Source organism: Phalaenopsis equestris, unplaced genomic scaffold (assembly GCF_001263595.1).
Source record: "Phalaenopsis equestris unplaced genomic scaffold, ASM126359v1 Scaffold000565, whole genome shotgun sequence".
Classification (NCBI taxonomy): domain Eukaryota; kingdom Viridiplantae; phylum Streptophyta; class Magnoliopsida; order Asparagales; family Orchidaceae; genus Phalaenopsis; species Phalaenopsis equestris.
In genome coordinates, this window is record NW_018165005.1 from 147,141 (window position 1) to 174,513 (window position 27,373).

At 35.3% G+C, this 27,373-nt stretch overlaps 1 protein-coding gene across 4 annotated transcripts in view; it reads left to right on the forward strand.

Annotated features, from left to right (window-relative positions):
• The window catches only part of LOC110029342 (probable acyl-[acyl-carrier-protein]--UDP-N-acetylglucosamine O-acyltransferase, mitochondrial), an 83,314-nt gene that overhangs the window by 3,949 nt on the left and 51,992 nt on the right, over positions 1 to 27,373 (forward strand). For 2 of the 4 annotated variants that reach the window (XM_020731592.1, XM_020731591.1), the window contains exons 2-4: positions 1,143 to 1,261; positions 1,354 to 1,433; positions 14,417 to 14,541. In XM_020731592.1, the coding sequence (XP_020587251.1) occupies positions 1,180 to 1,261; positions 1,354 to 1,433; positions 14,417 to 14,541 (287 nt within the window). In that variant the 5' untranslated portion in view covers positions 1,143 to 1,179. The other 2 variants (XM_020731594.1, XM_020731593.1) reach the window with 2 other exon arrangements.

Below are 27,373 nucleotides of genomic sequence, written 5' to 3' on the forward strand. Positions count from 1 at the left end.
AAAGAATTCACGAAAGAACTTGAATTATGGAGGTTTACATTGGAGCCTCAAGGCCTTCGTTTGAGTAGGTCTAAAAATGAATACATGGAATCTAATTTTAGCAGTAGTAGCTCTAATGCCAGAGTTTTAACTATGGCTGATCAAATTATTAAAAAAGTGTGAATGGTTTAGATATCTCGGGTCTATTGTTCAAAGTGATGGTGATATTGATGGGCATGTTATTATTAGAATTCAAATTGGTTGACTGAAGTGGAGGAATGCATGGGGCCTGTTGTGTGATAGAAAAACGCCGCTTAGACTGAAAGGAAAATTCTATAAGATGGTGGTGTGACCTGTAATGCTCTATGGCGCACAATGTTTTCCTTTAAAAGGAAAGCATAAAACAAAGTTAACTGTTTCTGAGATGAGAATGCTTAGGTTTCACTTAGAGACAAAATGCGTAATGAATATATCCGTGATATGGTTGTTGTAGCTCCATTAACAGACAAGATTAGAGATAGCCGTCTTGAATGGATTGGTCACATCAAATGTCGACCATTTGATGATCTTGTTAAGGGAGATAGAGGTAGACCTAAAAAGTCTTGGGCTTAATGTATAAAAAATGATCTTATTTTATTAGAATAAAATGAAAATATGACACAATAGGACACAATGGAGAAAAATGATTTATGTAGCCAACCCCACTTTGTGGGATAAATGCTTGTTGTTATTGTTGTTATTTTAATGTTAAGAAATGACTGAATTATTTGTCCATGTTTTGGTTTATATATTTTATGAAAGTGGTTTCAAGGTTATGTTTTTTATTATGTCAGATCTATATTTCTTTTTATTTTTATGCTATGCATCATACTTCAAAATACAAACCTATTAATTCTAACGGAAACATATGTGATAATGTATTCTTTCAGTATGGTAGTTGCAAAGTTAACCACTATGATTAGAAGAATTTCTTTCTTATTTTACCTAATATTCTATCATTTTGCGCTAATGGTCTAGAATATTTTGTAAGGATTTGGATATCAAGGTCACTTCTTATTGATTATGCTATTTTTTTGTTGACGTACTGCATTAATTCATCATTCAGCCAGTTATAAGAAATTTTTAATCCGAAGTCCTTATCTGACAATATTGAATGAATCTAGATTTGTTTCTTTTAAATGAAGTAGTCTCGGTGCTGCCATGATTTCCTCGAGAACTCTTCAACACCTTTCAATATTGAGTGGAGCCTCCTCCCAGTTACTCTTTCGTAGAGTTTATGGAGGTAGTAGTTCTATCTATTGGGACTACAACAATTGATCTTTTGAATTCTTGGTTCTTTTTTCTTTTTAAGTTAGCTTTTGCTTTTGCTTTCAGACATTGCCGAAGTTGGAAGAGAGGAAACTGGATCAATTCATCCGACTGCATTAATTCATCATCATGCAATTCTTGGAAAGGTGTCATATCTGAGTCCCTCTTTGTATGCTATTTCATGATATACAAAATCATTGCTTTTTCTTTTTATAATTTTTTATACTAAGTGCATGAATATGAGTTAATGGTCATATCAGTTATAACCTCATCAAATTAACATCACTCTAGGTGGCATATGCTTATGAAGTCAATTTGGGTGGCATATTTTTTCTGTTGCAATGGATCCCTTATTCATGTTGATCAAGATATAGTGTTATATGTCATTGTTATTCAGTCGCCTTGTCTTGCCTTTGTTATTCAGGTTTCTTGTAATGAATACAAGTTTGTAGAAATGAAGAAATATAAGTGTGAACTATAAAAACTTGAACGGGAGACTAAAATTCTTTATCCAAAGGTTGCATACGGACCACCGAAGTAAATATGTCAATTGTCACATACTCCAACACCTGGGAAAATCAAATAGAGATATTATTGAAAATGAAAGCTTCAAGGAGAAAGACCTATACAACAACATAGAAGAGAAAGAAACTTTTTTTCTTATTCTAATGAAAAGGACCATGCGCGTTTTATATAGAGGGTAAAAGCACCCCAGAGAGGGAGGGTGAATAAATAAAAAAATAGAAAAATAGGAAGCAGAATACAATCTGAATATCTTGTTGTTACGCTTCTTGCTTAGCTTAGAATTTACACACACACACACACACATATATATATATATATAGATATTGTTTGAACAGTCATATGAAAATAATTTTCTGATATAGCATTTAAAAAGGTAGGTGAGTTTTACAAATGATACATTTTATTGTCCACTTTTCATCTCATTTGGACTCAATTTTATTGATAGAATTCATTAGGGTATTAATAGGTATACATTCTATCACGCTAGTTTCTCTTAGAATGTCTGGAGTTTACTTCTATTGAGAAATGTGTATGATTTTAGTTATTCATGTTATTTCCATACAAAAAAAACCCTCCAAGATCTATAATTTCAAATTCATTCGCCAAGATTCCTTTGCAATTTTTTTTTTCATTGTTCCCAATTAAGATGATATCATCAACATAGATAAATGAAAATTATAATTTAGTTTATGTTAGAGCACTTGTAGTTTTTAATCAAAGCAGTGAATTTGTTGACCTGGATTTTTGTAATTGCTTGAAACCATAAATAAATTTCTTGAGTTTGAAGGCTTTATTGTTTTAGTTAGTGGTCTCAAACCCGGGTGGCATAGTTATGTGGACTTCATCTTTAAGATCCCACCAAAAACATTTTTGATATCTTGACATCTAGTTGATGATGAGACTACTCCAATTTAGCACTAAGAGATAACTCAAACTGTATTAATCTTAGCAATTTATATAAAGGTTTATCACTAAACAATCCCATAAATTTGAATTAATCGATAAGGTTTTTTAAATCAGTCCAGCCTTAATGTTTCAATGCTATTGAACTCTCATTTGGTATTGAATATCCATTTGCAGAATGCATATTTCTTTTCTTTTGCAAGGCTGAGATTTCCCCCTTTATTTTGTCTGTTTAGGGCTTCATAGATGTTGGAAATGCCCAGTTATTGGAACTAAGGAGAAAAGTTATCATAGAAACTATATTTATTAGTCAAATATTTGTAAAAAGTCCTTGTAGTTCTTGTACCTTTTTTCGTATGTCTACTGTTCTAGGGCTCCTAGAAGCTGTTTAGGAAATGGATCTTGCGATGCTAGGGTTGTGCAGCAGCGAGGGGATCATAATACGTGAGTTTGATGGCGTTTGGAATGATGTATGAGGCAAAACCTGCTCTAGGATAGTAGGTTGGATGAGTTTGATGGTTCTTCGAATTGAAATAGCGGTCGAATGGCGAAATGGTGAAATGGCGAAGAGGTTCCAACTCCTATTCCCGAGCAAAATATAAATACCCTAATTGCAAAAAGAAGAGGATACACCACCCATAAGAGCATAAACTATAGAATAAATTATCTAAATTACACAAATTCAAGCAAAATTACACAAATTCAAGCAAAAGTTGTCCCAACAGAAAAAAAATAACACATAAATAAGTTTTTAATGGAAAGTAATCCAAATTAGAAAAAAAGAAATCGAAAATAATTCAAAAATAGAAATAATAATAGAGCAAAATTTGATAACGGGTTGAAAACGCATGACGCCTCTTCTGCAATCGCAAAAATCTTCAATTCCATGATATCATGGGATACCGACTCCCACAATTCTATGGACGCTTCCATGTCATTCTCCCCGACTAGAAGAGATATCTTCTTCTCTATAGGTTCTCTGAAAGCACTTACCACCACTATAACAAAGTCATCTTTTTGTTTATCTTAGAGAGTCCCACTACAAATTCTATGCTTATGTCCATTTCTTGCAACTCTAAAACACATACGTTATTCCAAGATCTGTCCTGATAGAAGCCATTCTTTTGTGGTATAATTGAACTTGAAACTACACATAGACGTATACAAGCCATTAAATTTGTAACTTGCTTCTCCTATTTATTATACTCAGGTGGGCGCATCCAATAAACAAGTTTGTTTGGAGGAATTAACGCCGTAGTAAAATTTGTTGCATGTTGGACCACCTTAGTGGCAACCTCCCACAAGGTAATTTGCTAGTCGAGACACTCGACAACTCCCTTAATTGGGTTTGTCTCTTTTCTGGTATTAACTCCTTAAACTCACTAACTTCTAAGACAACTAATGTTAGTACTGCTGGAGTCTCTCTCATGGGCTCAACATGAATCGCTGACATCTCTCCTTCATTGGCTAGAAACTAATAATCCTCTCTGAAGTCTTCATTCTCTTCTGTTACTGTCAATTTCTTCAGTTGTGTCATGTTCAATGAAAGAGATCATCATTTTGTTTGCGCAATTTGATATATTGTGCCTAAATCATGACACTTGAAGAAATTTTTAACTAGGAAGAATTTAGGAGTATTGGTGTGTTCACCTTTTCTCCACTTTGGATTAGTTTGTCTTCTTGCATGTTAGCTTGAGCCCTCCACTGGGTATAATCTTGTTGTCCGATCTTGTGATTGAAATTTTCCTATATTTGGTGACAGTTATTGGGTGATGTTGTTTCTCCACTTTCGAAGTTAGGGTTTATATGTTGAATATGGATCAATATAGCTCAGGTGTACCATATTATTGATAGCTAGCTTGAGTTTTCCAAGATATTTGGCTATTGTGTGCCCCTTTGATTCCACCAACTCACAGTTCAATGAGTTGATCAAATTCAACTTTGTACTCCTCATAAGAATCTTTCTTGTAAGTGGTGGAGTTCAATGAAAATATTTTCTTGGTAATGGGAGGGATAATATTTCTACTGCATCTCCTTTATCATTTTAGACTAGGTAGCCATTTTGTCTTTCCTCTTACACTTAGTGTAAACATTTTATTTTATTTTTTCACCATAGAGATACATTCTTCCTTAACTCAATAACAACTAGTTTTACCCTTCTGTCAGGTAGAAATCTTGTACTCATAGACCCATTCTACTGTTTGAAGCCACTTTATGAACTTGTCTGAATTCATGCGACCGTCAAAATCCTGCAAGTCAATCTTCACTCTGACATCTTGAACTCCTATTTGATAATCTATGCCAAATCGACGGGATATTGGTTTTTTATTACTAGAAACTTCTTAATGGAAGGGATTTAATTTCCCCCCTCGATCTAGTTTGTCACTGCTGTGGCTATGGCTGACCTCACTAGATGGTCTCCTTTGAAAGGTGGCAAATCTCTGCTACAATTGAAAGATTTCTTGTTGCATTTCCTCCATATTAAGTTTTTGGACACCTCACTGAGGGTTTCTCCTTGACTGTAAGACTTATTTTTCTCTTGATCATATTTTCCTAATAGATGTAGGATTGCAAATCAAATGTTGGTCGAGGGCTTAAGATTTTCATGATAGGTATCAAGCTAAATTTTTGGTAGAAGTTAGAATGTTGAATTATCAAAATCTTAGGTTTAGGGCTTGAAATTTTGGTAGGAATGGTTAGGGTATTGATTTGGTTGATGATTTAAGTCATGTTGATTTTTTGGTAGGAATAGGAATGATAATCCCTAAATTTTTCAAGTTAGGCAGGCTCTGACATCATATGATACTGTTTTAGGCTGTTAGAAGGCATTTAGCGAGCGGATCTAGCGAGGGTAAGGTCATGGAGTAGAAAGGGGATGATAATATGCGGGTTCGATGGTGTTTGGAATGATTTATGAGGCATAACCTATTTGAATAGTAGGTTTCCGCACTGAAAACAGCAATTTAATGACTAACTGGCATGGAGGTTCTATCACGTATTTTTGAGCAAAATATAGATACACCACTTCCAAAAAGAAGAAGATACAACACTCATAGGAGCAAAAACTAGAGAATCTCTAAATCACATAAAATCAAGAAAAATTTATCCCAACAAAAGAAAACAACACATAAATAGATTTCTATTTGAAGGTAACCCAAATAATAAAAAAAAGATAGGAAATAAATAAAAAATAGAAAAAGGTAGAATTTGATGACTGATATGGTGGTTTGGCTTCTTCTTTGATTGAGTAAATCTTCAATTCCGTGGGATCATGGAATCACGCCATCGGGATCACGAAAATCATGCGATCTGGATCACGGGATGCCATCTCCCATGATTCTACGGACACTCCCGTGTCAGTAGGTAATTGAAATGTTAACATCATAATTATTGCTATACTGTGAATGTTGTTTTGGGCTTGGGTCAGACATGTGCTTCTGCAATGTAGAAATATTTTGTATGTAACTCTTTTTTTGTGATTTTAGGAAATTTCAATGCGAGAATTAGATTTGGACAGGTCAGTGGAAGACATCGCTCAAAATGGGGGGTAGATATTCTTCTAACAGAACTCTTTCATTAATAACTTGGAATTCTCCCCTTGATTGAGTTTTGGGAACAATTATTCATTTTTTCAACATTCGTTATGATCTTTTTGCGATTATATTCTCTATAAATTTGAAAGGGCACTTCCCAAATGGATAGAATGGTTTTTGGTCTAATATTCTTACTTGAGATTTAACATTTTCATTTTGACTGGGTAGGAATTGTGATATTTAGTCTTTCCAACTGTTTTTTGATACTTGGTTGTAGTCCCTGGACATTCTCGATTTATTTTTTAAAAACCAGTTACTGCCAAAATCTATTAGGAATATTGTACTATAGAGTGACAGAGAGAGATATTATCGATGATTCTGGAGGGCACTCTTGATTTAATTTAACTCGACGGTTTTTTCATTATTCAAGTTCATTTCTGTGTGGCTTCCTTGATTTTTTCTTACAATTCCAAAGAGAATGAAAATTTGGCCAATTTTTCGTTGATAATTCACTACATAATTATGTAATTTTTAGAAATATCAAGTGCTTTATATAGAGGAAAAACACATTTATTTTCGTATTCCTATGAGAAAGACAGTGCACTTTAACTGGAAGATCAAGGATGCAAGCATCCAAGCTAAGGAAGGGTGAAGAGATTAGAAATAATAGACAAATAGGAAATACATTATATGATAATATAATTTTGTTTATAGAAGTAACTTAGAAGTTAGGAGCACGTGACTTTTTTTTCCTTGTGTGATGAGCTGAATTGATCCGTGTATGGACATCTTCCGGAAATCTAGAATTGTGGAGTCTAATTTGTTGCAAATTTGCTCTGTCCCTGCAGGAATTAATTCCTGAATGATGGTAAACGGTATTATTTATAGGTGCTGTCTGCCTGTTTACCTTCTTCCAAAATTGGTTCCTGTTTTTTAGGAGCCATAACTCCTTTTTTACATTTATTAATTATTAATATTATTATTTATTGCAGGCGGGATTTAATACTAAATCTCTGCAACAACTTTCAATATTTTTATCAACCAAATTAGTGACATCCGTGAGATTAAAAATAAGGTCAAGAAACAAAGTTTTCAGATATTCTAACATAGAACGTTGTTCTTTTTAAATTGTATGGGAGATAAATGAATTGGTAGAGAACATTACTAAATAAGTTATATTATTTATTGACTGTCATAATGACAATGTAGAAGATGCCTGAAGTGGTTCTTAGTGAAGACAGTTAACTAGCTGTGGCTTAATTTAGTCAGAGATAAACTTAAACTTCAAACTGCCAGACATTTTTACCATGAGAGTTGTAATGAATGAATACTTGATCTTGTAGAAATTTAACTTCCTGCCTTTCAAGTGGATATAGCTTTAAATTATTCCAGAACAATGTGTGAAAGTTAAGTTGCAATAAATGAAATTCTTGATCCTGTAGAAATTTAACTTCCTGCCTTTTTAGTAGATATGGCCTTATATTTGAAATACCCTAAAATTATTCTAGATCATTTGAAAGTTGATAATTAGTGTTGGTTTGACAATTGACTTCTTGTTGAACTCTCAAGAATAACCCTTGTCCTCAGCGAGTAGAAAGATATCTATCAGGCAGAAAGACAACTATGTGGTTTAGTTAGTGTTCCCTTCCATTGTGTTTCTGTTTAACATGAGAATTAAAATGCTGTTGAAGCTTACTAGTTTTTTTTTTTAAACTAAGATTTACTTAGTCAACCTTTTTCTTTTTTGATTAAAGCCGGTGTCTTACTGTATCGCAGTTCCATTATTACTTCCCAATAAAAACCTTGTCCATAACATGTTATTTTGCATAGGTTTTTAATAATTTTACACCGGAACTTAAACAATTCAATAACACGCTTGGTGGTGCATGCAAGATCTGTTTGTTCTGTAGCTAGGTTGTGATAGCCTGTCTGATGAGATCATCCATTTTGGCAGGCTCGAGCTATAAGCCATAAAACCTTTCAGATATGGAAAACCCTTAAAATATCACCATAGAATTGTAAACATAAACCCATATCCAGAAACTTCACAAGCCATGTAAATTACCAAAACACCCTAACTCTCTATGTAATGTACCATGTATCAAGCGGGAAAGTAAAGATGAGTTTGTTGAACTTCAGAATAATGCAGAATACTTTATTATTTTATTGATATGAACATAGGTATAAATAACCCTTATAAGAATCTTATAATTAGGAAAATAATGAAAATGAATTGATATGAAATGAAAGATATATCACCCGATATCTCCAATAATTAATCAATAATTAATTCATAATAATTAATTCATATTTAATTATTAGGAGATATAAGAAATAACATAAAATAGGAAAACAAATAATTCATAATCCAATAATTAATTCATATTTAATTATTAGGAGAAAATATCTTCTTATATTAAACAAATAATTTATTCCTCATAACTTCTTATAGGAATAAATTATTTCCTATTATAATTCTTAACACTCTCCCTCAAGTTTGGAATGCATGTTAATAATTCCTAATTTGCTGAGTAGTGAAAAAAACTTGGTCGTTTGGATTATCGAATTTGCTAGATTCAGGCTTTGCTGAATTTTGAGTTTTGTCTGTCATGTGCTTCGGCGTAGAAGAGAGATTCAGACTTGGCTAAATTTGCTGGATTTAGACTTGACTGAATTTTGAGTTTTGTCTGTCATATGTTTTGGCCTAGAAAAGAGATTCAGGCTTAACTGAATTTGCTTGATTCAGACTTGGCTGAATTTTGAGTTTTGCAGGGAAAGAGAAAACCTACAGGAAAACTGACTTTTAATTGACCGAAGTTGTCATTGGCTGCAGAAAAAAAAAAACACGTAAATCAAACTCAGTAAATTCTGCTGACAGAGAAAACAACAAAAGAAAGGGCGGTTGGAAACAAAGCTTCCCCTGACGCTTGGGTCAGGGAAGAAAAAAACACTGTAGGAGAAATGACTGGTTGGAAACACTGGGCAGAGAAGAAAATAAATGCTGCAGGAGAAATGACCGGTTAGAAACGTAGCTCCCCCTTGCGCTTTGGCAGGGAAGAAAAAAAAATATTGCAGAAGAAAGGGCCAACGATAGATTTGTTGGCATTGTCCAATCGACGACAGCGATATCTCCAGCGAGATGACAATGAGGATGGTGGCAGCATCGTTGGTGCCGCCTTGGCTTGAGCCCCTGCTCACGACCCCCTTCTTCTCGATTTGTTCGGCTCATGCGGATGTCGTGCGCAACGAACACAACATGTTCTGTCTCAACTAAGGGGACACCGGCTCTGGTACATTATGCCTCTGATGTTGCTCCGAGTGACATGCCGAGCATTGCGTGATTCAGATACGACGATTGTCTTACTACGATGTGGTTCGTGTAGTGGAGATCTAGAAGCTTCTGGAGATCGGGGGAGTTCAGACGTATGTGATCAACAATGCCAGAGTGTTCTTGCTCAACGAGCGGCCCCAACCATGTCTTAGCGGTAAGGGTGCATGCCCGCACACGTGTGAGATTTGCGCTCAATCCCTGCTCGATCCCTTCTGGTTTTGCTCACTGGGCTGCAAGACCCAACACTGAATTTTTGTGGAAGAACAACAGGAAATGACAGCAAGCAATGCTAGATTCCAAGGGGAAAAATAGTGTTGTTTCCTGCGACTAGGAAGAACAATAGAAAAAGACCAAGATAGAGTCCGTCAGAGTCGAAGCTTCCGGCTCAGGAAGAACCAGCTTGCAGACAAAGCTTTTAGGGAGAGATGAAGAAAAAAATCGTTGTTTCAAATACCAAGATGAGTGCCCTTCTCTTCCTGCACAGAGGATAGCAAGAAGGGAGTCTGACAATTCTCAAAAGAGGACTGGTGGCTAAGGTACGAAACCTTGCTCTGATATCATTTTGAAATTCAAAATAATGCGGAATACTTTATTATTTCATTGATATGAACGGGGGTATAAATAACCCTTACAAGAATCCTATTTACAATAAATAACCCTTACAAGAATCCTATAATAAGAAAAATAATAAAAAGTAAATGGCATGAAAGGAAAAATATATCACCTGATATCTCCAATAATTAATTCATATTAATTATTAGGAGATATAAGACATAACATAAAATAAGAAAACAAATAATTTCTAATTCAAGAAAATAAATATAAAATAGGAAATGAAATATCTCTTTATATTAAACAAATAATTTATTCCTCATAACTTCTTATAAGAATAAATTATTTGTTCTGTAGCTAGGTTGCAATGACCTGTCTGATGAGATCATCCATTTTGGCAGGCTCGAGCTATAAGCCATAAAACCTTTCACATATGGAAAACCCTTAAAACATCACCACAGAATTGTAAACACAAACCCATATCTAGAATCTTCACAAGCCATCTAAATTACCAAAACACCCTAATTCTCTATATAGTGTACCTTGTATGAAGCAAGTAAGTAAAGATGAGTTATATACATGTATTCAATTTCCATCACAATCCGGCCTGATAGGTTAGAATTAATTAAGTTAGGAACTGTGGTCAGTCGGTATCAATATTTAAATAATTATTAACAAATTTCCAGAAACTTCCAATGTATAAAAGAGCCACTAAGATTCCACAAAACATGACATAAAAAAATTAAAACATCCAAAATAACAATAAAGTCTTTAAGGTAACTGTATGTCACTACCCTGAAGAATATATTGCAAAATGAAACTGCTATCACATCATATTATGATACCTATCAACTAGTCTTCCTCCTGTAAACTAAGTCCTTATACCAGACATATCAATTTACAGTATTTCTTTTCCTGAAAAACAATTAAATTCAACAATAAATTTTTATGATTTATTAAGTAATTATAATTTTAATATGCATTAAATTTCATTTGCAAATGTTATGTATGGATAACCTATGGAAATGTACTTTATTATTTTATAAAACCATAAAATTTAACTTTAAATTTATGCATTCCCATTTTGATTTAAGTACTTACTCTTTTATACTCTTTAAGAGCCATATCAGGATTATTGTCACACTCGAATGTATTCTTAAAATTATACTCATAGGTACCCTAAAAAATTTGCACAAAAAATACTCCATTTCCTTTATCATGCACGACTACAGTGCATCATTTGCTAGTACTATTTTGGGGTAATTTTGGTTGACATAAGTCTTTATATTTCATTTTTTTTTTAATTGCTTTCATTTAAGACATTGAAACCACATTTTTTTTCTTTTCAATTTTCACTTTGTTCATTTCAGAAACTCTTTAATTCAACAAGTTTCTGATTATAAAAATAGGTATATGAAGTAATAATTCAATTATTAATTAAATAAATTTTATTTTAATACATACAAGAAAATAATCACTCACCTTAAGCCTTAAATAGCCTCTAAAAAAGCTTACTCTACTTCTTTTGACAATTACCTATATTAAATGAATGTGTACACTATTATATAAGAATCCTAATCCTAAAAAACTCGTGAAAAATTAATATCTATCTAATGCTATTAATACAAGTGTATAAATAAAAACATAAACAACTACCTCCACTTATCCTTTTCTTGTTCCTTAAAAAAATCAACAACTACTTCCACTTATCCTTTTCTTGCTCCTTAGAAAATATCATTCATACCCACCAAAACTCACCACGTGACACAAGACTACAAACGGGACATCTCTAACCCAGGAAAATTTTACATCTTATTCAACACACACCCAACACACGTACATTAGACCCCACTTCATTTCAACAAGCAATCAAACACGCAACTCGAAGAGCAGCAATGTAAGAAGAAATCCATGCATTACAATAACAAGGCACATAGAATCTTGTAACTCCAACAACCAAGCAAAATATACTAGGATGCAAATGGATCTTCAAAATCAAATGTCTTGTAGATGGAACTATAGCTCGCTACTAGCCTCATTGCACAAGGATGCAAACAACATCAAGGAACATGAAACATGAAACAGTCATCAGTGGCCATTTTCCCCACAATGTGTATTCTTCTAACCAGTGCCATCACCAATAATTGGCCCGTTTAATATATAGATAAATCAAAAGCATTCCTTCATGGGAAACCAAAAGACATTGTATAAATGACGACCACCTGGGTTCACGGACAACCAACACATTCATTATGTCTACAAACTTAGCAAGGCTATATACGGTTTGAAGCAAGCATGAAGATAATGATACTCAACATTTTGCACACATCATAGGCCCCATCAAACACTTTCTTAGCCTACAAGTTCAATAAACAAGACAGGATAATTCATATACCAAATCAACAACCTCGAAAACCTTCTACAAACAACCGACATGGAATACTCCAAACCATTCTTAACACCACTGCCAACAAAATCCAAGCCCAACAATCCATCACCCACATCCATATTAGAGACCTCAATTAGTACTGACAACTCATAGGAGCACTCAATACCTCACCATCACTTGCCCAGACATCACCTTCGCTGTAAATCATCTTGTCCAACACATGGATCAACCTCGAAGTTACCAACTTCAATCCGTCAAAAGGCTTCTCTGCTATCTACAAGAAACCACCAACATATGGCTACCCATCATGCCAATAAGTCTCCAACATTAAGTTTATTCAAATACAAACTAAACCAGCAATCCAAACGACTGTCACTCCACCTTAGGATTTTGCATATGCCTTGGATCAAGCCTCATTTTTTGGTCAGCAATGAAATAAAAAACAAGACACTCTTCAACTGAAGTTGAGTATCATGCCCTAGTTGCGACGACCACAGAAAACCTTTACATCAGGCGACTCCTTCAAGACTGTTAAGTACATCTATGCAATTCCACTCCTCTACACTGTAATAACATCTTTGCAATTGCCTTGGCCAACAATCCTCTTTTTCATGCTTGCACAAAGCAGATTAAGGTGGACTAGCATTTCATCTGGGTCCATCATAAGACCTTCAAGCTTACAATTAGACACATCATTGAGGGCTGATCAATTTTCCGACATCCTCACAAAAATCCTCTCCATTTCTCGGCACCTCCACCTCACAAACAAGCTGACAGTTTCTCTGTAACCGATCAGCTCGAGGGGGATATAACCAAGGAGACCTCACCCATATGGAAAACCTCTTTTTAAAAATCACCGCAGAATTCTAAACCCAAACCTGTATCCAAAAACTTCACAAGCCATGTAAATTACCAAAACACTCTTCTTTCTATATTATGTGCTATGTATCAAGCGGGAAAGTTAAGATGAATTAGATTCCTTAATTCATTTTGATTCTCTCCTAAATTGCTTTACGAGCTTCCTGAGCTCAAGGATTTATGATAGATTTATGACTTAACTAGGGTAGAAAAGCTCGGGAAATGCATACCTATTGTATTTCTATTAGCCATTTTGAGTTCGGTCTAATAATAGTTCATAAATCATGTAATGTTATTTTAAGATATAATGGAGGGAGACCGTAGATGGCAGGTCCTATACGATTGCCATGTCTGATTATCCATGTTTTAAGTACAAGGAAAAACAATGTTATCTTAAATTTTCCAGGAATACAATCCTAAGAACATGGTAGATTGGAACTTTTCAAAATCCTTAGGTTTCTATTGAGCACTAAAGGACTTGACAAGAATATGGTACTGCACAGACACTGCAATGCATAAATAAATAAGGCGTAGATTACAAGTTTACTTTTTGTATGTACTTATGTATGGCAAAGAAAATTTAATATCATATACGTTGCAGTAAATGTTAAAGAAAGGAAGAATTATGATAATTATTGCATGTTATAATATTCAGGAATTTGTTGAATGTACCGAGAAAGTATTTGAATGATAAAATCAGAGAATAAGACTGAGATGGGATCCATCAAAATTACAGTGATCTAGACCCTAAATGTGTCGCCATCAAGTTGAAGCGGTGCCCAGGATTTTTTTTGGAAAGAAAAAGGGTCTATGATATGGATATGCAGAGCACTATGACATTCCAAATTTTATTTTTTTGTTCCTTTATTTGTGTATGCGTCTGACTCAGACATGCAATACTGAAATAATGTATACGCTTTGCTGATATAATGCTGATTTGGATACCAGCTTTAATCCTAAGTCATGTTTCTAGTATTTTCCGTTTTTTCTGATATTAAGACTTACTGTTTATTCTTATTCTTGTGCTATCATTTGCAGGGTGTTTCTGTTGGTCCTTTCTGTACAGTTGGGTCTGCAGTAAAGATTGGAAATGCTTGTCAATTACATGCTGGGAGCCATGTAATGGGGAATACTGAATTAGGCAACAATTGCAGTGTACTAAGGTAATTCTCGACAATTGCATTGTACTAAGGTGAATCTTAGGATGCTTTGAAAATGCTTGTCAATTACATGCTGGGAGCCATGTAATGGGGAATACTGAATTAGGTGACAATTGCAGTGTACTAAGGTAATTCTCAACAATTGCGTTGTACTAAGGTGAATCTTAGGATGCTTTGTATTTGTAGAGAAAAGTGCAGGTTTGTCAATCGAGATTGTGCTATTTTGGATTCAATTGGCATTAAAACTGTTTTTTATGCAATCCGGTTTATAAGGCTAATTCTTATGTAAGACTAGCTCTCCCTTATTATCACCTATGATGCATGGATATGGATACAGGGACACGTACACGTAACTCTTCTATTATTGAAAATATAAAATACAGCTAGACGATAGACACAAAATTATTATGTAAATTCAACAGAATAAATAAAATTTAAATAAATAGAATATTTACATTAATAAAGAAGAGATAATAAGAAATTTAATGACATTAACTTTCAAAAGCTAAGGGATCCATCAATATTGTTTATTTAATGATATAGAAAAAATAAACAATTACTGTCAATTTTATATTACATCGAGATTAAAAATTTCTTAATCAACTATTATAACTAAAATGAATAAAATTATTTGCTTCTTTAGTATGCAATTCTACTTCACCTCCACGACATCTGATGTAATTTGGTGCCAAATTCAACATGTTTTTTCACAGAAGTTAGTGCAAAATGAAATTTTCTTTAATAATCCAAACAACTTAATAGTAATATAAAAGATAAGCACCTACAACTCGCGAGGTAGGCGATCTCTCTCCAATTCCTATAATTCGAGAGGTAGGAAATCTCTCCCAAATCCTAATCCTAAGACTCTCAATCCAATCTCATGCATAAACCTAACCATAATCATAATAAACCTATTTGTACCCAATAATAATAATAATAATAATAATAATAATAATAAAAGACTAAATTATCTCTAGGCATACAAAAGATAAAATTGCCTTTAGGCTAAGTACCGACATAATAATACTCCCCCCCAAAAGACATCTTGTCCTCAAGGTGGAAAAAAATAGTTTTCCTCCTACTCCACCACAATGGTCTTTTTTTCTTCATCCTTTGCATCCTTGTCATGCACCATGAGAACTTGTAATTTTTGATCTATGCAACAGTGTCCTTTGATAAAATTCTCATTACACTGTAAAAATAACCCTTTGGCTTGTTTCTGGACAATCTCTATATCTGTAAGGTGCTGGATTGTCTCTCCCGATTAAGAACCATTATTCCTGTGCCATGCACCCTCCCTCAGGATTTCCACTCTTTGAACTTTTAGTATCATCGCGGTGGTAGTAGTTCGACACGATACTCCATCTGTACTGCTCCTATGGGCCTTTTCCTTCTGGCTCTTTTCCTGCATCATCTGGGCTGGTTTCATTGCCTCTTTCTATCCCCGCAGTCTGAATAGTCGGAGTGCTACCTATATGTTGGGTTTTAGGCCCTTCATGAAATTACACTACAATCCTGCTTCAGAAATTTCCCTCAACCGTCTCGATAATAGCTCGAATCTCTCCCTATATTCCATGACAGTCTCCTGTTGAGTCAAGGCATAGAATTGCTCGTGTAGGTCTCTTTCCGGAATGACTCAAAAATGTTCCAATAAATAATCCTTAAATTCTTCCCGTGATTAGATCAGTTATCTAGTCTCCCTCCATTGAAACCAGGCTAGTGCTTCTCCCTCCAAACATAACTATGCCGCCATGAGTTTTTCTTCTCATCTAGACCACTCACCGCAAAATATCGCTTCACCCTATGCACCCATCCATGTGCGTCTTCCCCATTCGAAGATCGACATCTTCAACTTGCTAACCCTAGCATCTCTACCCCAACTTTCTCTCCCTTCGCTATTTTCCCTTATTTATTGATGGTAAAAATCTCTCCTTGAATCATAGCCTGTATACCCTTTCTGCTTCTCTCTAATCCACCCCCACTCGAAGTCCTGAGAGGATGTTCTTGAAGGTAAAGGCTTTCCTTCTCATTTTCTTTTGATTCGATCTTTTTATTTTCGATTTAGCCATTGAATCTTCAGTCAACCCTTGGTTTGTAAACTGAACCGCCGCCGGGTTCTTTGATTGCATCTCAATAAGCTTCCTCAACAACTCCAAGCTCTCGAATCTGTTGTCAATGGCGAAAAATCTTCCTTCTATGCCAGATTTAAGTTGTTCCACTTCTTCTTTCAATTTCTTCTCCAAAGTGTCTATTTTCTCGACTGCTATTACTCCTGTAAAAATTTTCAACCACCAAGGCAAAATTTTTGTACCTTGAAATCTCATCGTTGGCTCAGTTGGTTGCGTAGTTCAGTCAGAAAGAATTGTCGTGTGATTAGGTCACGCCTTGTGCACTGTGAATCCTAAAATCACGACTATATCATGCGGTTTAAATTAGATGATAGAAGGAGAACAACACATTGCGATACAGTTTAAATTAGTTATCTCGTTGATGTAAGTCGCGGTACTGTCAACTCCCCCCAGGTTCAACTGGGGGTTGTATCGCAGGATTCGGTCATGAAGGCGACACTAGCTGCCTGTCGTGATTATGATCCTATCGCCTATCGTGATTAGGTTCCTGCTGGCGCCTTCCCGGCCAGCTCTGATCTCAACTATAAGCAATTTTTTTTTTGCTGTATGCCGTGAGTCCGTCTTTTGTATGCTGATTTCGTCGTTGGCTTCTATGTGTCGCGATCTCGTTAGTGTCATGAGGACGAAGTAAGAGTAAAAAGATGGAAGTTTCGGGTCACAGTAAGCCACGAGTCGATCGATCGATCTCCTTTTCTGTAAATCCGATTCCCAAAGTCTTGAGCTCTAATACTAATTTGATACGATCCAACATTAAAATCAGCATATTTTTCCGTAGAAGTTAAAGCAAAGTAATATTTTCTTCAATTATCCAAACAACTAAACAATAATACAAAAGATAAGCACCTACTTTTCAAGAAGTAGGCAACCTCTCCCAATTCCTACAATTCGAGAGGTAGGAATCTCTCCCAAACCTTAAATCTAAAACTCTTAGCCCAATCTCTTTGCATAAACCTAACCCTAATATAATAAGTCTATTTATACACAACATCAATAATAATAAATGACTAAATTTCTTTTAGGAGTACAAAAGATAAAATTGCCCTTAGGCTAGGTACCAATGTAATAATGTCATTAGGCCTTTTCATAATGAAATAACTGTTAAGATTTCCTTCTGTTAATGATAAATATTATTCCCCTTTAGTGCAATTTCATTTTCTCTTTTAGATTGAGAAATTGGAAGATTTCAGCTACAGTTATTAGAATTATAACATAAACAGAGGCCGTTGAATTTATTATATATATATATATATATATATTGAAAAGCCGAAGGGCTAAATCTATTAAAATAGGAAAGATACATAAATGTTGTATGAAAGGGCCCTATAGAGACACCTTACCCATACGATACAACACACACAAACACCCCAAAAGAAGAAAGATATAGGGAAACTCAAAAAAAAGAAAATATACCAAAATCGCAGAAAAGAATTAGCTAGGGATGAACCAGTTTAGCCCTGTCTCTTCCTTTAGTTCTAGGGCGAGATCCAGGTAACAAATTATTGAGTGCCAAGCCATTTCCCGATGGAGCCAAAGTATTATCCATTAGGTTTCTAAGCTGAAGTTTGCCTCCAATCTTCTTCTTCCTCCTTGAATAGACCTACCATTTCTCCTCAGAAGACTGACTCATCTGATCATTGTGTTGGTAAACAAAATGCTGGGCAGATAAAAGATGATGAACACCAGAATAAGGATTGTCAACTGTTGCAACGATTGTAGGTTCAAGTGTGTGTGAAGCATGAAATGTCTCCTCTTCACCTAATGCTTCTTGCAACTGAGGTGGGTTTGAAAGTGTAGGTTGCTCAGCAGGTCCATCTAGCTTCTCTTCGATCGTAGAAATAATATTTTCAGGGGGAGGATCCACAGGGACGATTAAATCAGACACCATAACCTATTCTGTAGTAGTTTTCTCTTCAGATGGAACAGATATATCCAAAGAAGTGGGGTCAGATCCATTCTTATTCACTTGATCTTTAGATTTCAAATTAGGGTGAAGCTTATAACATTTATCAAGGTTGTGCTCAAATATCATACAATGAGAACAATAAGGAGGTCTATGCTTCATAACAATTTGTTGCCAATATCCATTGTGAGTTGTGCCCAACCAGACTTCAGTAACATTAGGTAAAGTAATATCTCTTTCAAGAAGTATTCTGGCCACAGAAAGTCTGGTTAGGTTAAAAGTGAGTAGATCTAGCTTCAAAGAGTCCTCAAGTATGACACCAATAGAGTAAATAATCTAATGATGAGAAAAGTATAGCTTGAGATTAGATAGACTAAACCATACCGGTACAGTAGGAGATTCGCGTTTGGGGTCAAAATTAGGAGACTACTTGAGTAGCTTCATTGGTTTACCAGCAATGTTGAGATATTTTTTTGGAAAAAATCTCAGTGTAGTCTTTAGGTACGGTTAGTTGCATTATTATGTGTCTCCCATCTATGAGTCTACTTTCCACTTTCCTGCTAATTTGAGATCATCAAAACTTTTCCTGATAACATCCATAAGTGGGTGTCCCCATTGAAATTTTCTAATAAATGCAAACTTGAATTTATCAGTAAGGAATGAAATTTCTAGCTCAGAGAAAAAAGTACTGCTTTCCCACTTTTTCTGCTTGCAATCTTGATAAAGGGACAATCACCTTCCCGTTGCTCCTTATAACTTGAGGGGAAGACAACCGCCGTCTTCCCCTGATAGTTACCCACCACGTGGGACCATAGACGAAGAAAGCTCCATCACAACAAGAGAAGCCCTACCAGAGTCGGGCAGCGACAAAAATAGCGAGCCGAAAGGCCGGGGCAAAAAACTACACTTGTCGAAGCCGCAGGATAACCGCAGCTCGACGAGGCAGGTCGCGGAACAGTTTCAGCCAACGAGAGCGAGAGGAACCACGACGAGACGACTTGACGCGACACACAACTCAATGACCACGCAGAAGCGACGAGACAGTCGCAGCTCAACGAGGTATATATATAACACGATGCATCTTCTCGCTCCGCTAGGGTTTGCTCCTCCCGTCGCTACTCCATGGCGATGCCGGTATTCGCAGTGGTTTGTAGACTCCTACTCGAAGAAAAAGGGTAGGGGATTGCGTCGTCGTGCCCCAACCTCTCGCTTGTTCGCTTCGCTTCGCTCTTCGACATCATTCATTCGATCGTGTCATTTTCTGGATCATCACGAGCTCATTGGGAATGTAGCAGCAGAACTGCAGCTTGCACAGTGCCGCGATCTTTCCTGTGACATGTCGCTTGATCCTTGCTCGGTGTATCGAGCAGCAAAGAGCTCCGGTTGAAGTCACGACTCAAACCTAGGAGCTTGCTGCTGTTCAACTGCTCCCTTTCCTTCTCAATCACCGGCTACTACAATTTTAAACCTTGGGAAGGCTTCTTTTGTTAATATGGTTGGTTCTATGGGATCATATCAAGTTTTACCTCAGGTTTACCATGAATCATTTGAAGGCCAGGAGGACTGCAAACTTATCAAGAAGACGGGTAGGAAGAGTGACAAACTGACTCTATTCTTCTCTGATTTTGAAGTTTCCAACCTAGTTAACAAGTTCATATTCACCCTCATTGGGAAGTTGCAATCGTGACATCCCAAAATGCAAATCATTGGAAAGGCTTTTGAAGATCTCAAACTATTAGAACTTTGGAAGGTTGGCCTCTTTGATGAGAGACATGTGATGATATAGTTATCTAAAGTGGAAGACTATGCCAAAATATTTCTAAAAAGTTTATGACAATAGAGGGAAAATATATAAAACTTTTTAAGTGGTCTCCTTAATTTGACCCTAGTCAAGAACCACCTATAATTCCAATCTGGTTTAAACTTCCTGGCTTAAAGTTGCACTACTTCAACCACCAAGTCCTCTACTCTATTGGAACTGCATTAGGGAGACCTATGAAATTAGATACACCCACCTTCATTCTAACCAGGCCTTTGATTGCAAGAATTCTTGTTGAAAGGGATATCACCCTCCCTAATGTGGACGAAATATGGCTTGGTACTGCCCACAATGGGTATTGATAGCTAATTATAGCAGAATAAAGACCCTACTACTGCAATCACTGTAAACTGTTTGGGCACACCCCCGTCAAATGCTTCAAGTTTCACCCACATTTGCGATCGGCAGTTCCTAACAGTATCATCCATGCGGAGGAAAATATAACAGACACCGTTAATCTTCCAGAAATGTTGAATGAGAATTTGACGCATAAGACTACTCTTCACCTAACAGACCAGCAACTTCCACTTACTGTTGTTGAGGCAGCTCTTTCTCAGATTACAAATTCTACGAATTTTGTTGTACTAGATGCTAGTCGAAGTGTCTTGGAACCACCTATTGCGAGAGAAGAGGGTACTCAAGTTATGGAAGAGTGTCAGGATCAAGGTGTGTTGTAGGCTGAGTCAGATCAACAGTATACCTCCATCGAATATCCACCTATTGTTCACATGGGACTACCTCTGACAGATGATTAGCAGGTTTACAAATCTAGGAAGAAGAAAAAAGGAATGTCAGATGTCAGCAACTCTTAGGCTGATTGTATCATTGTTTCGGGCGGAAGCCTACATCCCATTATATTGCTGGACTCCCTCCCTAGATCCAGGGGAAGGGGAAACGGTAGATCCACCGACTACACCCACAATGATTAGTAGTTGTTTATTTGTTGTTTTATTTTTTGGTGAATACGTTTGTAATCTCTGTGAGTGTGCTTTTTGTACCCACTCACTAAAACCTTTGTATCCTCTCTTTTTTATCAATGAATTTTGCCTTTTCCAACATATATATATATATATATATATATATATATATAAAAAGTGAGAGATTTAGATCCTCATTACCATGGTTTATGCTTTCTGAAAGAATCTAATCCACTGATCATGAATTTTGCCTTTTCACACATATATATATATATATATATATATATATATATAAAAAGTGAGAGATTTAGATCCTCATTACCATGGTTTATGCTTTCTGAAAGAATCTAATCCACTGATCCGCTACAAGCTCACATCTACATCTGCTTATGACATGAATATATTCCTTCCCTATGTTGTATGCGCTGTTCCTGAAGAAGGTATATGAAATCCAAATAAAAGGGATACGTAGTTAACTGTAAGAAGAAATTGCTGAATTTAATATGAAAACCTAGAACCTGATTTGGATATTTCTTATTCGAAGATGAACGATTTACTGAAATATTCCTAATGTTCTTGGTGATTGCACGCTGCATGCAATTCTGAATGTTTAGATGGCAAGTGTTCTGTGTTTGAATCACCGGATTGATCCTAGTTCTAGAAGTAACATATGAAATCTCTGGCTTTGGGGCTTCTATAACATGAATGTGCCCAGACCGCCTACATAAATAAGCTGGCATAAACTTGGCTTCTGCACTGTGGTAGGTTGTTAAAAATCAAATTCCTGGTACTCTTCTCACACCTGCTCTGTGGATTCATGCGTCAAGAACTTAATTTCTTTGGGTTGAAGGAAACATGGTTTGAATACTTGAAGGGGCTTTCTTGAACAACCTGTAGTTTTCTCTGAATATTCTCAACCAATAATGCCTTCAGTCTAGCTTTCGATCACTGATTACCTTTGGGAGGAAATATAAACCAGCCAGGAAAAGATAAAGGGAAGAAGAAGCCAATCCTGACAAAACCTAAGCCTCTACTATGGCTCCTCTTTGCCACCTTTCCTAATTTTAGGGGAACCCAAGGAAGGGAAACCCACCCTCTCCCTTAAGTTTAATTAAAAACAAAATAAAACTCCTAAAGAAATCCCCCAACTCTTCTAATGCATAACTATCTATAGAGAACACAAACTATTAGGGATCCTGATTACGAAAATACCTGTACTTAACTAAAAGAAAAAATGAAAGAAAAAATACTTAATAAAAAAAGATAAAATAAAGGCCACCCCTAATGATATCATTCTCCTGAGGTAGGAGAAGACTCCTTTAGGATGGATCAAAGCTAATGTAGATGGGGTTTTGACTTCTTCCAGGTTGGCTAGCATAGGTCTGGTTATACAAGATGAGAAAAGTGATCTTATAGGTGCCTCCAGACATCATTTACACCATTGGAACAGCTCTCAGGTGGAATTGGAAGCCATCCTTTTTTTTAGAAGGATCATTGAGCCATGGATGTTTGAGCTAAAAGGCATTATCATGGAGCGTGACAATGTGTATAAGGTTGAGCGCCTAGTCCAACCAACCTAGTATTGGATCCAATCTTGCTTTCCTCCTCTTTTTCACAAATACTTTTTTGCTTTGTTTCACGAAATCACAATGTAGTGATCCCTCTTTTGTCTGAAATTCCACTAATCGTGATCCTTATTTTTATGATCATACTTAAGAAAGATATAGACCATAATGTAAAAGCTTTATTCATACTTTTATAGCCTTTCTTTAATGAATGCAAAATGCACCATTTCAGCGAAGGAGAAGGTTCACCCTTGATGTATATTTCCCTATTAGGTGAATCATCGACTACATTGAAGGTTGTTGAAATAGTTATATCCCTTGGCAATTAAAATTATAAACATTTTCCCCTATGTGTTTAATGATTCGCAAAGATACATCTGCTTTATCTTTAAGTTTAGTGAAAAGACTTGGAGGAAAACGTGATTTATTTGTTTGCTTGTGGTATTGTGAATTTTTCCTTGTAATCATAATCTAGACTTGTTGATGCATTTTTTTAAAATATTTTCAATTCCTTTATTTGCATCAGAACTATATTCAGAAGTAATAATCATAGGTGCTAAATCCAAAGGAGTAATGGAATTCTGACCACAAATGATTTCAAACGGGCTTGGACCCATAATTTGGTTAACAGATCTATTATAAGCGAACTCAACTTGGGCTAATGTGAGTTGCCATTGTTTTATGTAAAACATCATAATAAATTTCTTTGACTTCGATTGACAACTTCCATCTGACCACCTGTCTGAGAATGAGCAGTGGATCTAAATAGAAGTTAGTGCCCACTTTTTCTCATAATGCTCTCCAAATATGACTGAGGAAATGCACATTACGGTTGGATGTAATTATTTTAGGAATCCCATACGAAAAAACAATCTTTTTTAAATAAAATCGACAATATCTGAAGCATGTTGGGTTTTATGCAACGGAATAAAATGAGGCATTTTCTTGAAACGATAAAAAAAGGCATGATAAAATCTGTATTTGAGTGTTTGGAAGCCCTACAACGAAGTCCACACTTGCATCAATCCAGGGCACTTCAGGTACAAACAAAGGAGTATAAAGACAAGTTTTATGAATCCCAGTTTTGGCCATTTGACATATTCTACATCTCTTAAGAAATCGATCAACATCACACTAATAAAATAGCAAAATTTTTCCTTGATTGGAGCTTAGGTTTTATCATGGCCAAAATGTCCTCTCAATCTTCTTTCATGACACTTTGACGGAATTGATTCTCGTTGTGAGCAATGAGGAATTCAAACATGATTATGATAGAATAAGTACCCCTCTTACAAACAACAACAACAACAACAACAATAAAGCTTTAATCCCACTACATGGGGTCGGCTATATGAATTCTTTTTCTCCATTGCGTCTTATTTAGTGTAATATTTTCATTTAGTTCTAGTAAATTAAGATCATTTTTTATACAATAAGCCCAGGTCTTCCTACGTCTACCTCTGCCTTTCTTAACATGAGTCGAATCTAAAACATCTACTCTCCTAATCGGATGATCAGATGGTCGACGTATAATGCGACCAAACCATGTAAGACGACTCTCTAATTTTGTTCCACACAGGGGCTACACCAATTCTATCACAAATATATTCATTTCACATTTTGTCTCTAAGTGTAAAGCCACTCGTCTACCTAATCATTCTCATCTCGGCAACACTTAATTTAGTGTTATGCTTCTCTTTTGAAGGCCAACATTCAACACTATAGAGCATTGCAGGTCTCACCACTCTCACCACAGCAGGTCTCACCACAGTCTTATAAAATTTTCCTTTCAGTCAAAGCGGTACTTTTCTATCACACAAACAACCAGCATTCTTCCACTTCAACCAACCAACTTGAATTCTACTATTAACATCCCCATCGCTTTGAACGATAGACCCAAGATATCTAAATTGTTAACACCTTTTAATAATTTGATCACCCAAAGTTACACTTCTATCGCTAGAGCTATTACTACTGAAATTACATTCCATGTATCCAGTTTTAGCTACTCAAATGAAGGCCTTCAGAATCCAATGTAGACCTATAAAATTCAAGTTTTTCCTGAGCTTCTTCTGCCATCCTATCGACGAGAAGGATATCATCAGCAAAAAACATACACCAAGGTACATCCTCCTGTAAATGTCCAGTAAGACCATCCATAACTAAAGCAAAAAGATATGGGCTTAAAGCCGATCCCTGATGTAATCCAACAGAAATAGGAAAGTATTTGGTCAATCTTCCTTCAATTCGAACACAAGTAAAATCTCTAGTATACATATCTTTAATGACTTGAATATAAGTCATATCAACACCTTTCTTCTCACTTCCAAAGGATATCCCTTGGAACCTTATCGTAAGCTTTTTCTAAATCAATAAAAATCAAATTTAGATCCGCCTTATTATCTCTGAACTTCTCCATCAAACCTCTCAATAAATGTATAGCTTCTATAATAGACTTGCCCGACATAAATCCAAATTGATTATGAGAAATTTTTGTAATGCGTCTTAATCTATTTTCAATTACCCTCTCCCATAATTTTAAAGTACGACACATTACTTAGTTCCTCTATAATTTGCACACTCTTGTGCATTCCCTTTAATCTTAATAATGGGGACCAAAATACTCTTCCTCCACTCAGACATCTTTTAGTTTTAAAAATAATATTAAAGAGTTTAGTAAAAGCTAAGAAACTCCCAAATCTCTTAAATATTTTCACACTTTAATTGGGATATCATCAGGTTTTACAGGCTTTCTACCATTGGTTTCTTTAAAGCCTCCCCAACTTTTTTTTTTATTAATGCGACGGTAAAAATGAAACATTTTATTATTATTAACGATATTAAGATCACTAAAATCGATTCACTTTTCTAAAACTTCATTAAAAAGTTTATCAAAATAACCCACCCACCTATGTTGAATATTTTTTTCTAAGAAAAAAAAATTTTGATTTTCATCTTTAATACACTTTACTTAAGTTAAATATTTACTTTTCTTTTTGTTTGGCTAGTTTATACATATATTTTTCATCCTTCTTAGTATCTAATTGATTATAAAGATCATTAAAAGCTGAATTGTTAGCGTCGTAGATTGTTCTTTTAGACTCCCTGCGGGCCGTTTGATGTTTTTCTCAGTTCTTTAAGCTTTTATATTTAAACCAATTTTTATAAAATAACTTCTTATATTTTATTTTTTCTTGCACATTTATTATTCCACTACAAAATATTTTTATTTATAAAATTTTTTTCTTTTGATTCTCCGAGTACATTATTTGCTAATTGTTTAATAGTGTTTGTTACTTTATACTTTATCCCACATAGATCCCACATAGCATTTGCTTCTTCATAAACATCCCAAATTTTGAAATCTTGAATTTTACTCACAAAAATAATTTTATGTGTCTTTTAGGTTCCCCCATTTAATTCTACGATGTTGAGTCCTAGTATTCTTTATTTGACAACTCTTAATCTTAAAATCTAGAACTAATAAACGATGTTGAGTACTTAAATCCTCACTTGGAATGACTTTACAATCTTTACAATCTCGACGATCTCTTCTTCTCATAAGAAAATAGTCAATTTGTGTTTTATTAGATCCATTTTTATAGGTAATAAGATGCTCGTCTCTTTTCTTGAATAAAATATTAGTAATAACAAAATTATACGCTAAAACAAAATCTAAAATAACTCTAATTTTTTCATTAGTCACTCCAAAACCGTAGCCACTATGAATATTTCTGAAATCTTCTACTATTGTACCGACATGTCAATTTAAATCTCCTCTAATAAAAATTTTCTCTTCAAGAGGTATCATTTATTTCAGAATTTATCTTCAGACTATATCAAAACCTACTTGAGGAGCATAAGCACTTATTATATTAAAAATTTTAGTATGAATGATGATCTTAAGGGCTATAATTTTATCTCCAACTCTATTAATTTTTGCAACATTATCTTTCAAACTGTTATCTATAATTACACCTACACTATTTGTAGTGCGATTCTTAACAAAATACCAAAGTTTAAAACCTAAGTATCAATCTCGTTAGCCGTTTCTCCAATCCATTTTGTTTCTTGAATACATAAGATATTAAGAATACATAAGATATTAATATTTCTATGAATCATATTATCAACTAATTCCATTAATTTACCATTGAGAGTACCTATATTCCAAGTTCGTATCTTAATATTAGTTTTATGGACTAACTTCATTTCCTGCATCCGTCCGTAATGTTGGAAACCTTGCTTATTTGACACTATACCCGGGCACCGGTGTAGTGACCCTTGCACACTTTTCACTTTATCCAGGCTATACAACGCGTCGCTTCCAAAGGACGCCCTAACACTTACACAATGATCAAATAGATTCATGTCTTGATTTTTTTGATAAGTTTTACGCTGGCTGTCGACTACCTAACGCAACCCTCCACTTTTTACATCCGGGCTTGAAACCGTGGTGCAACACGAGGACTTCTGTTGACCTCATTTTTAGTGAGGTCTAGTCT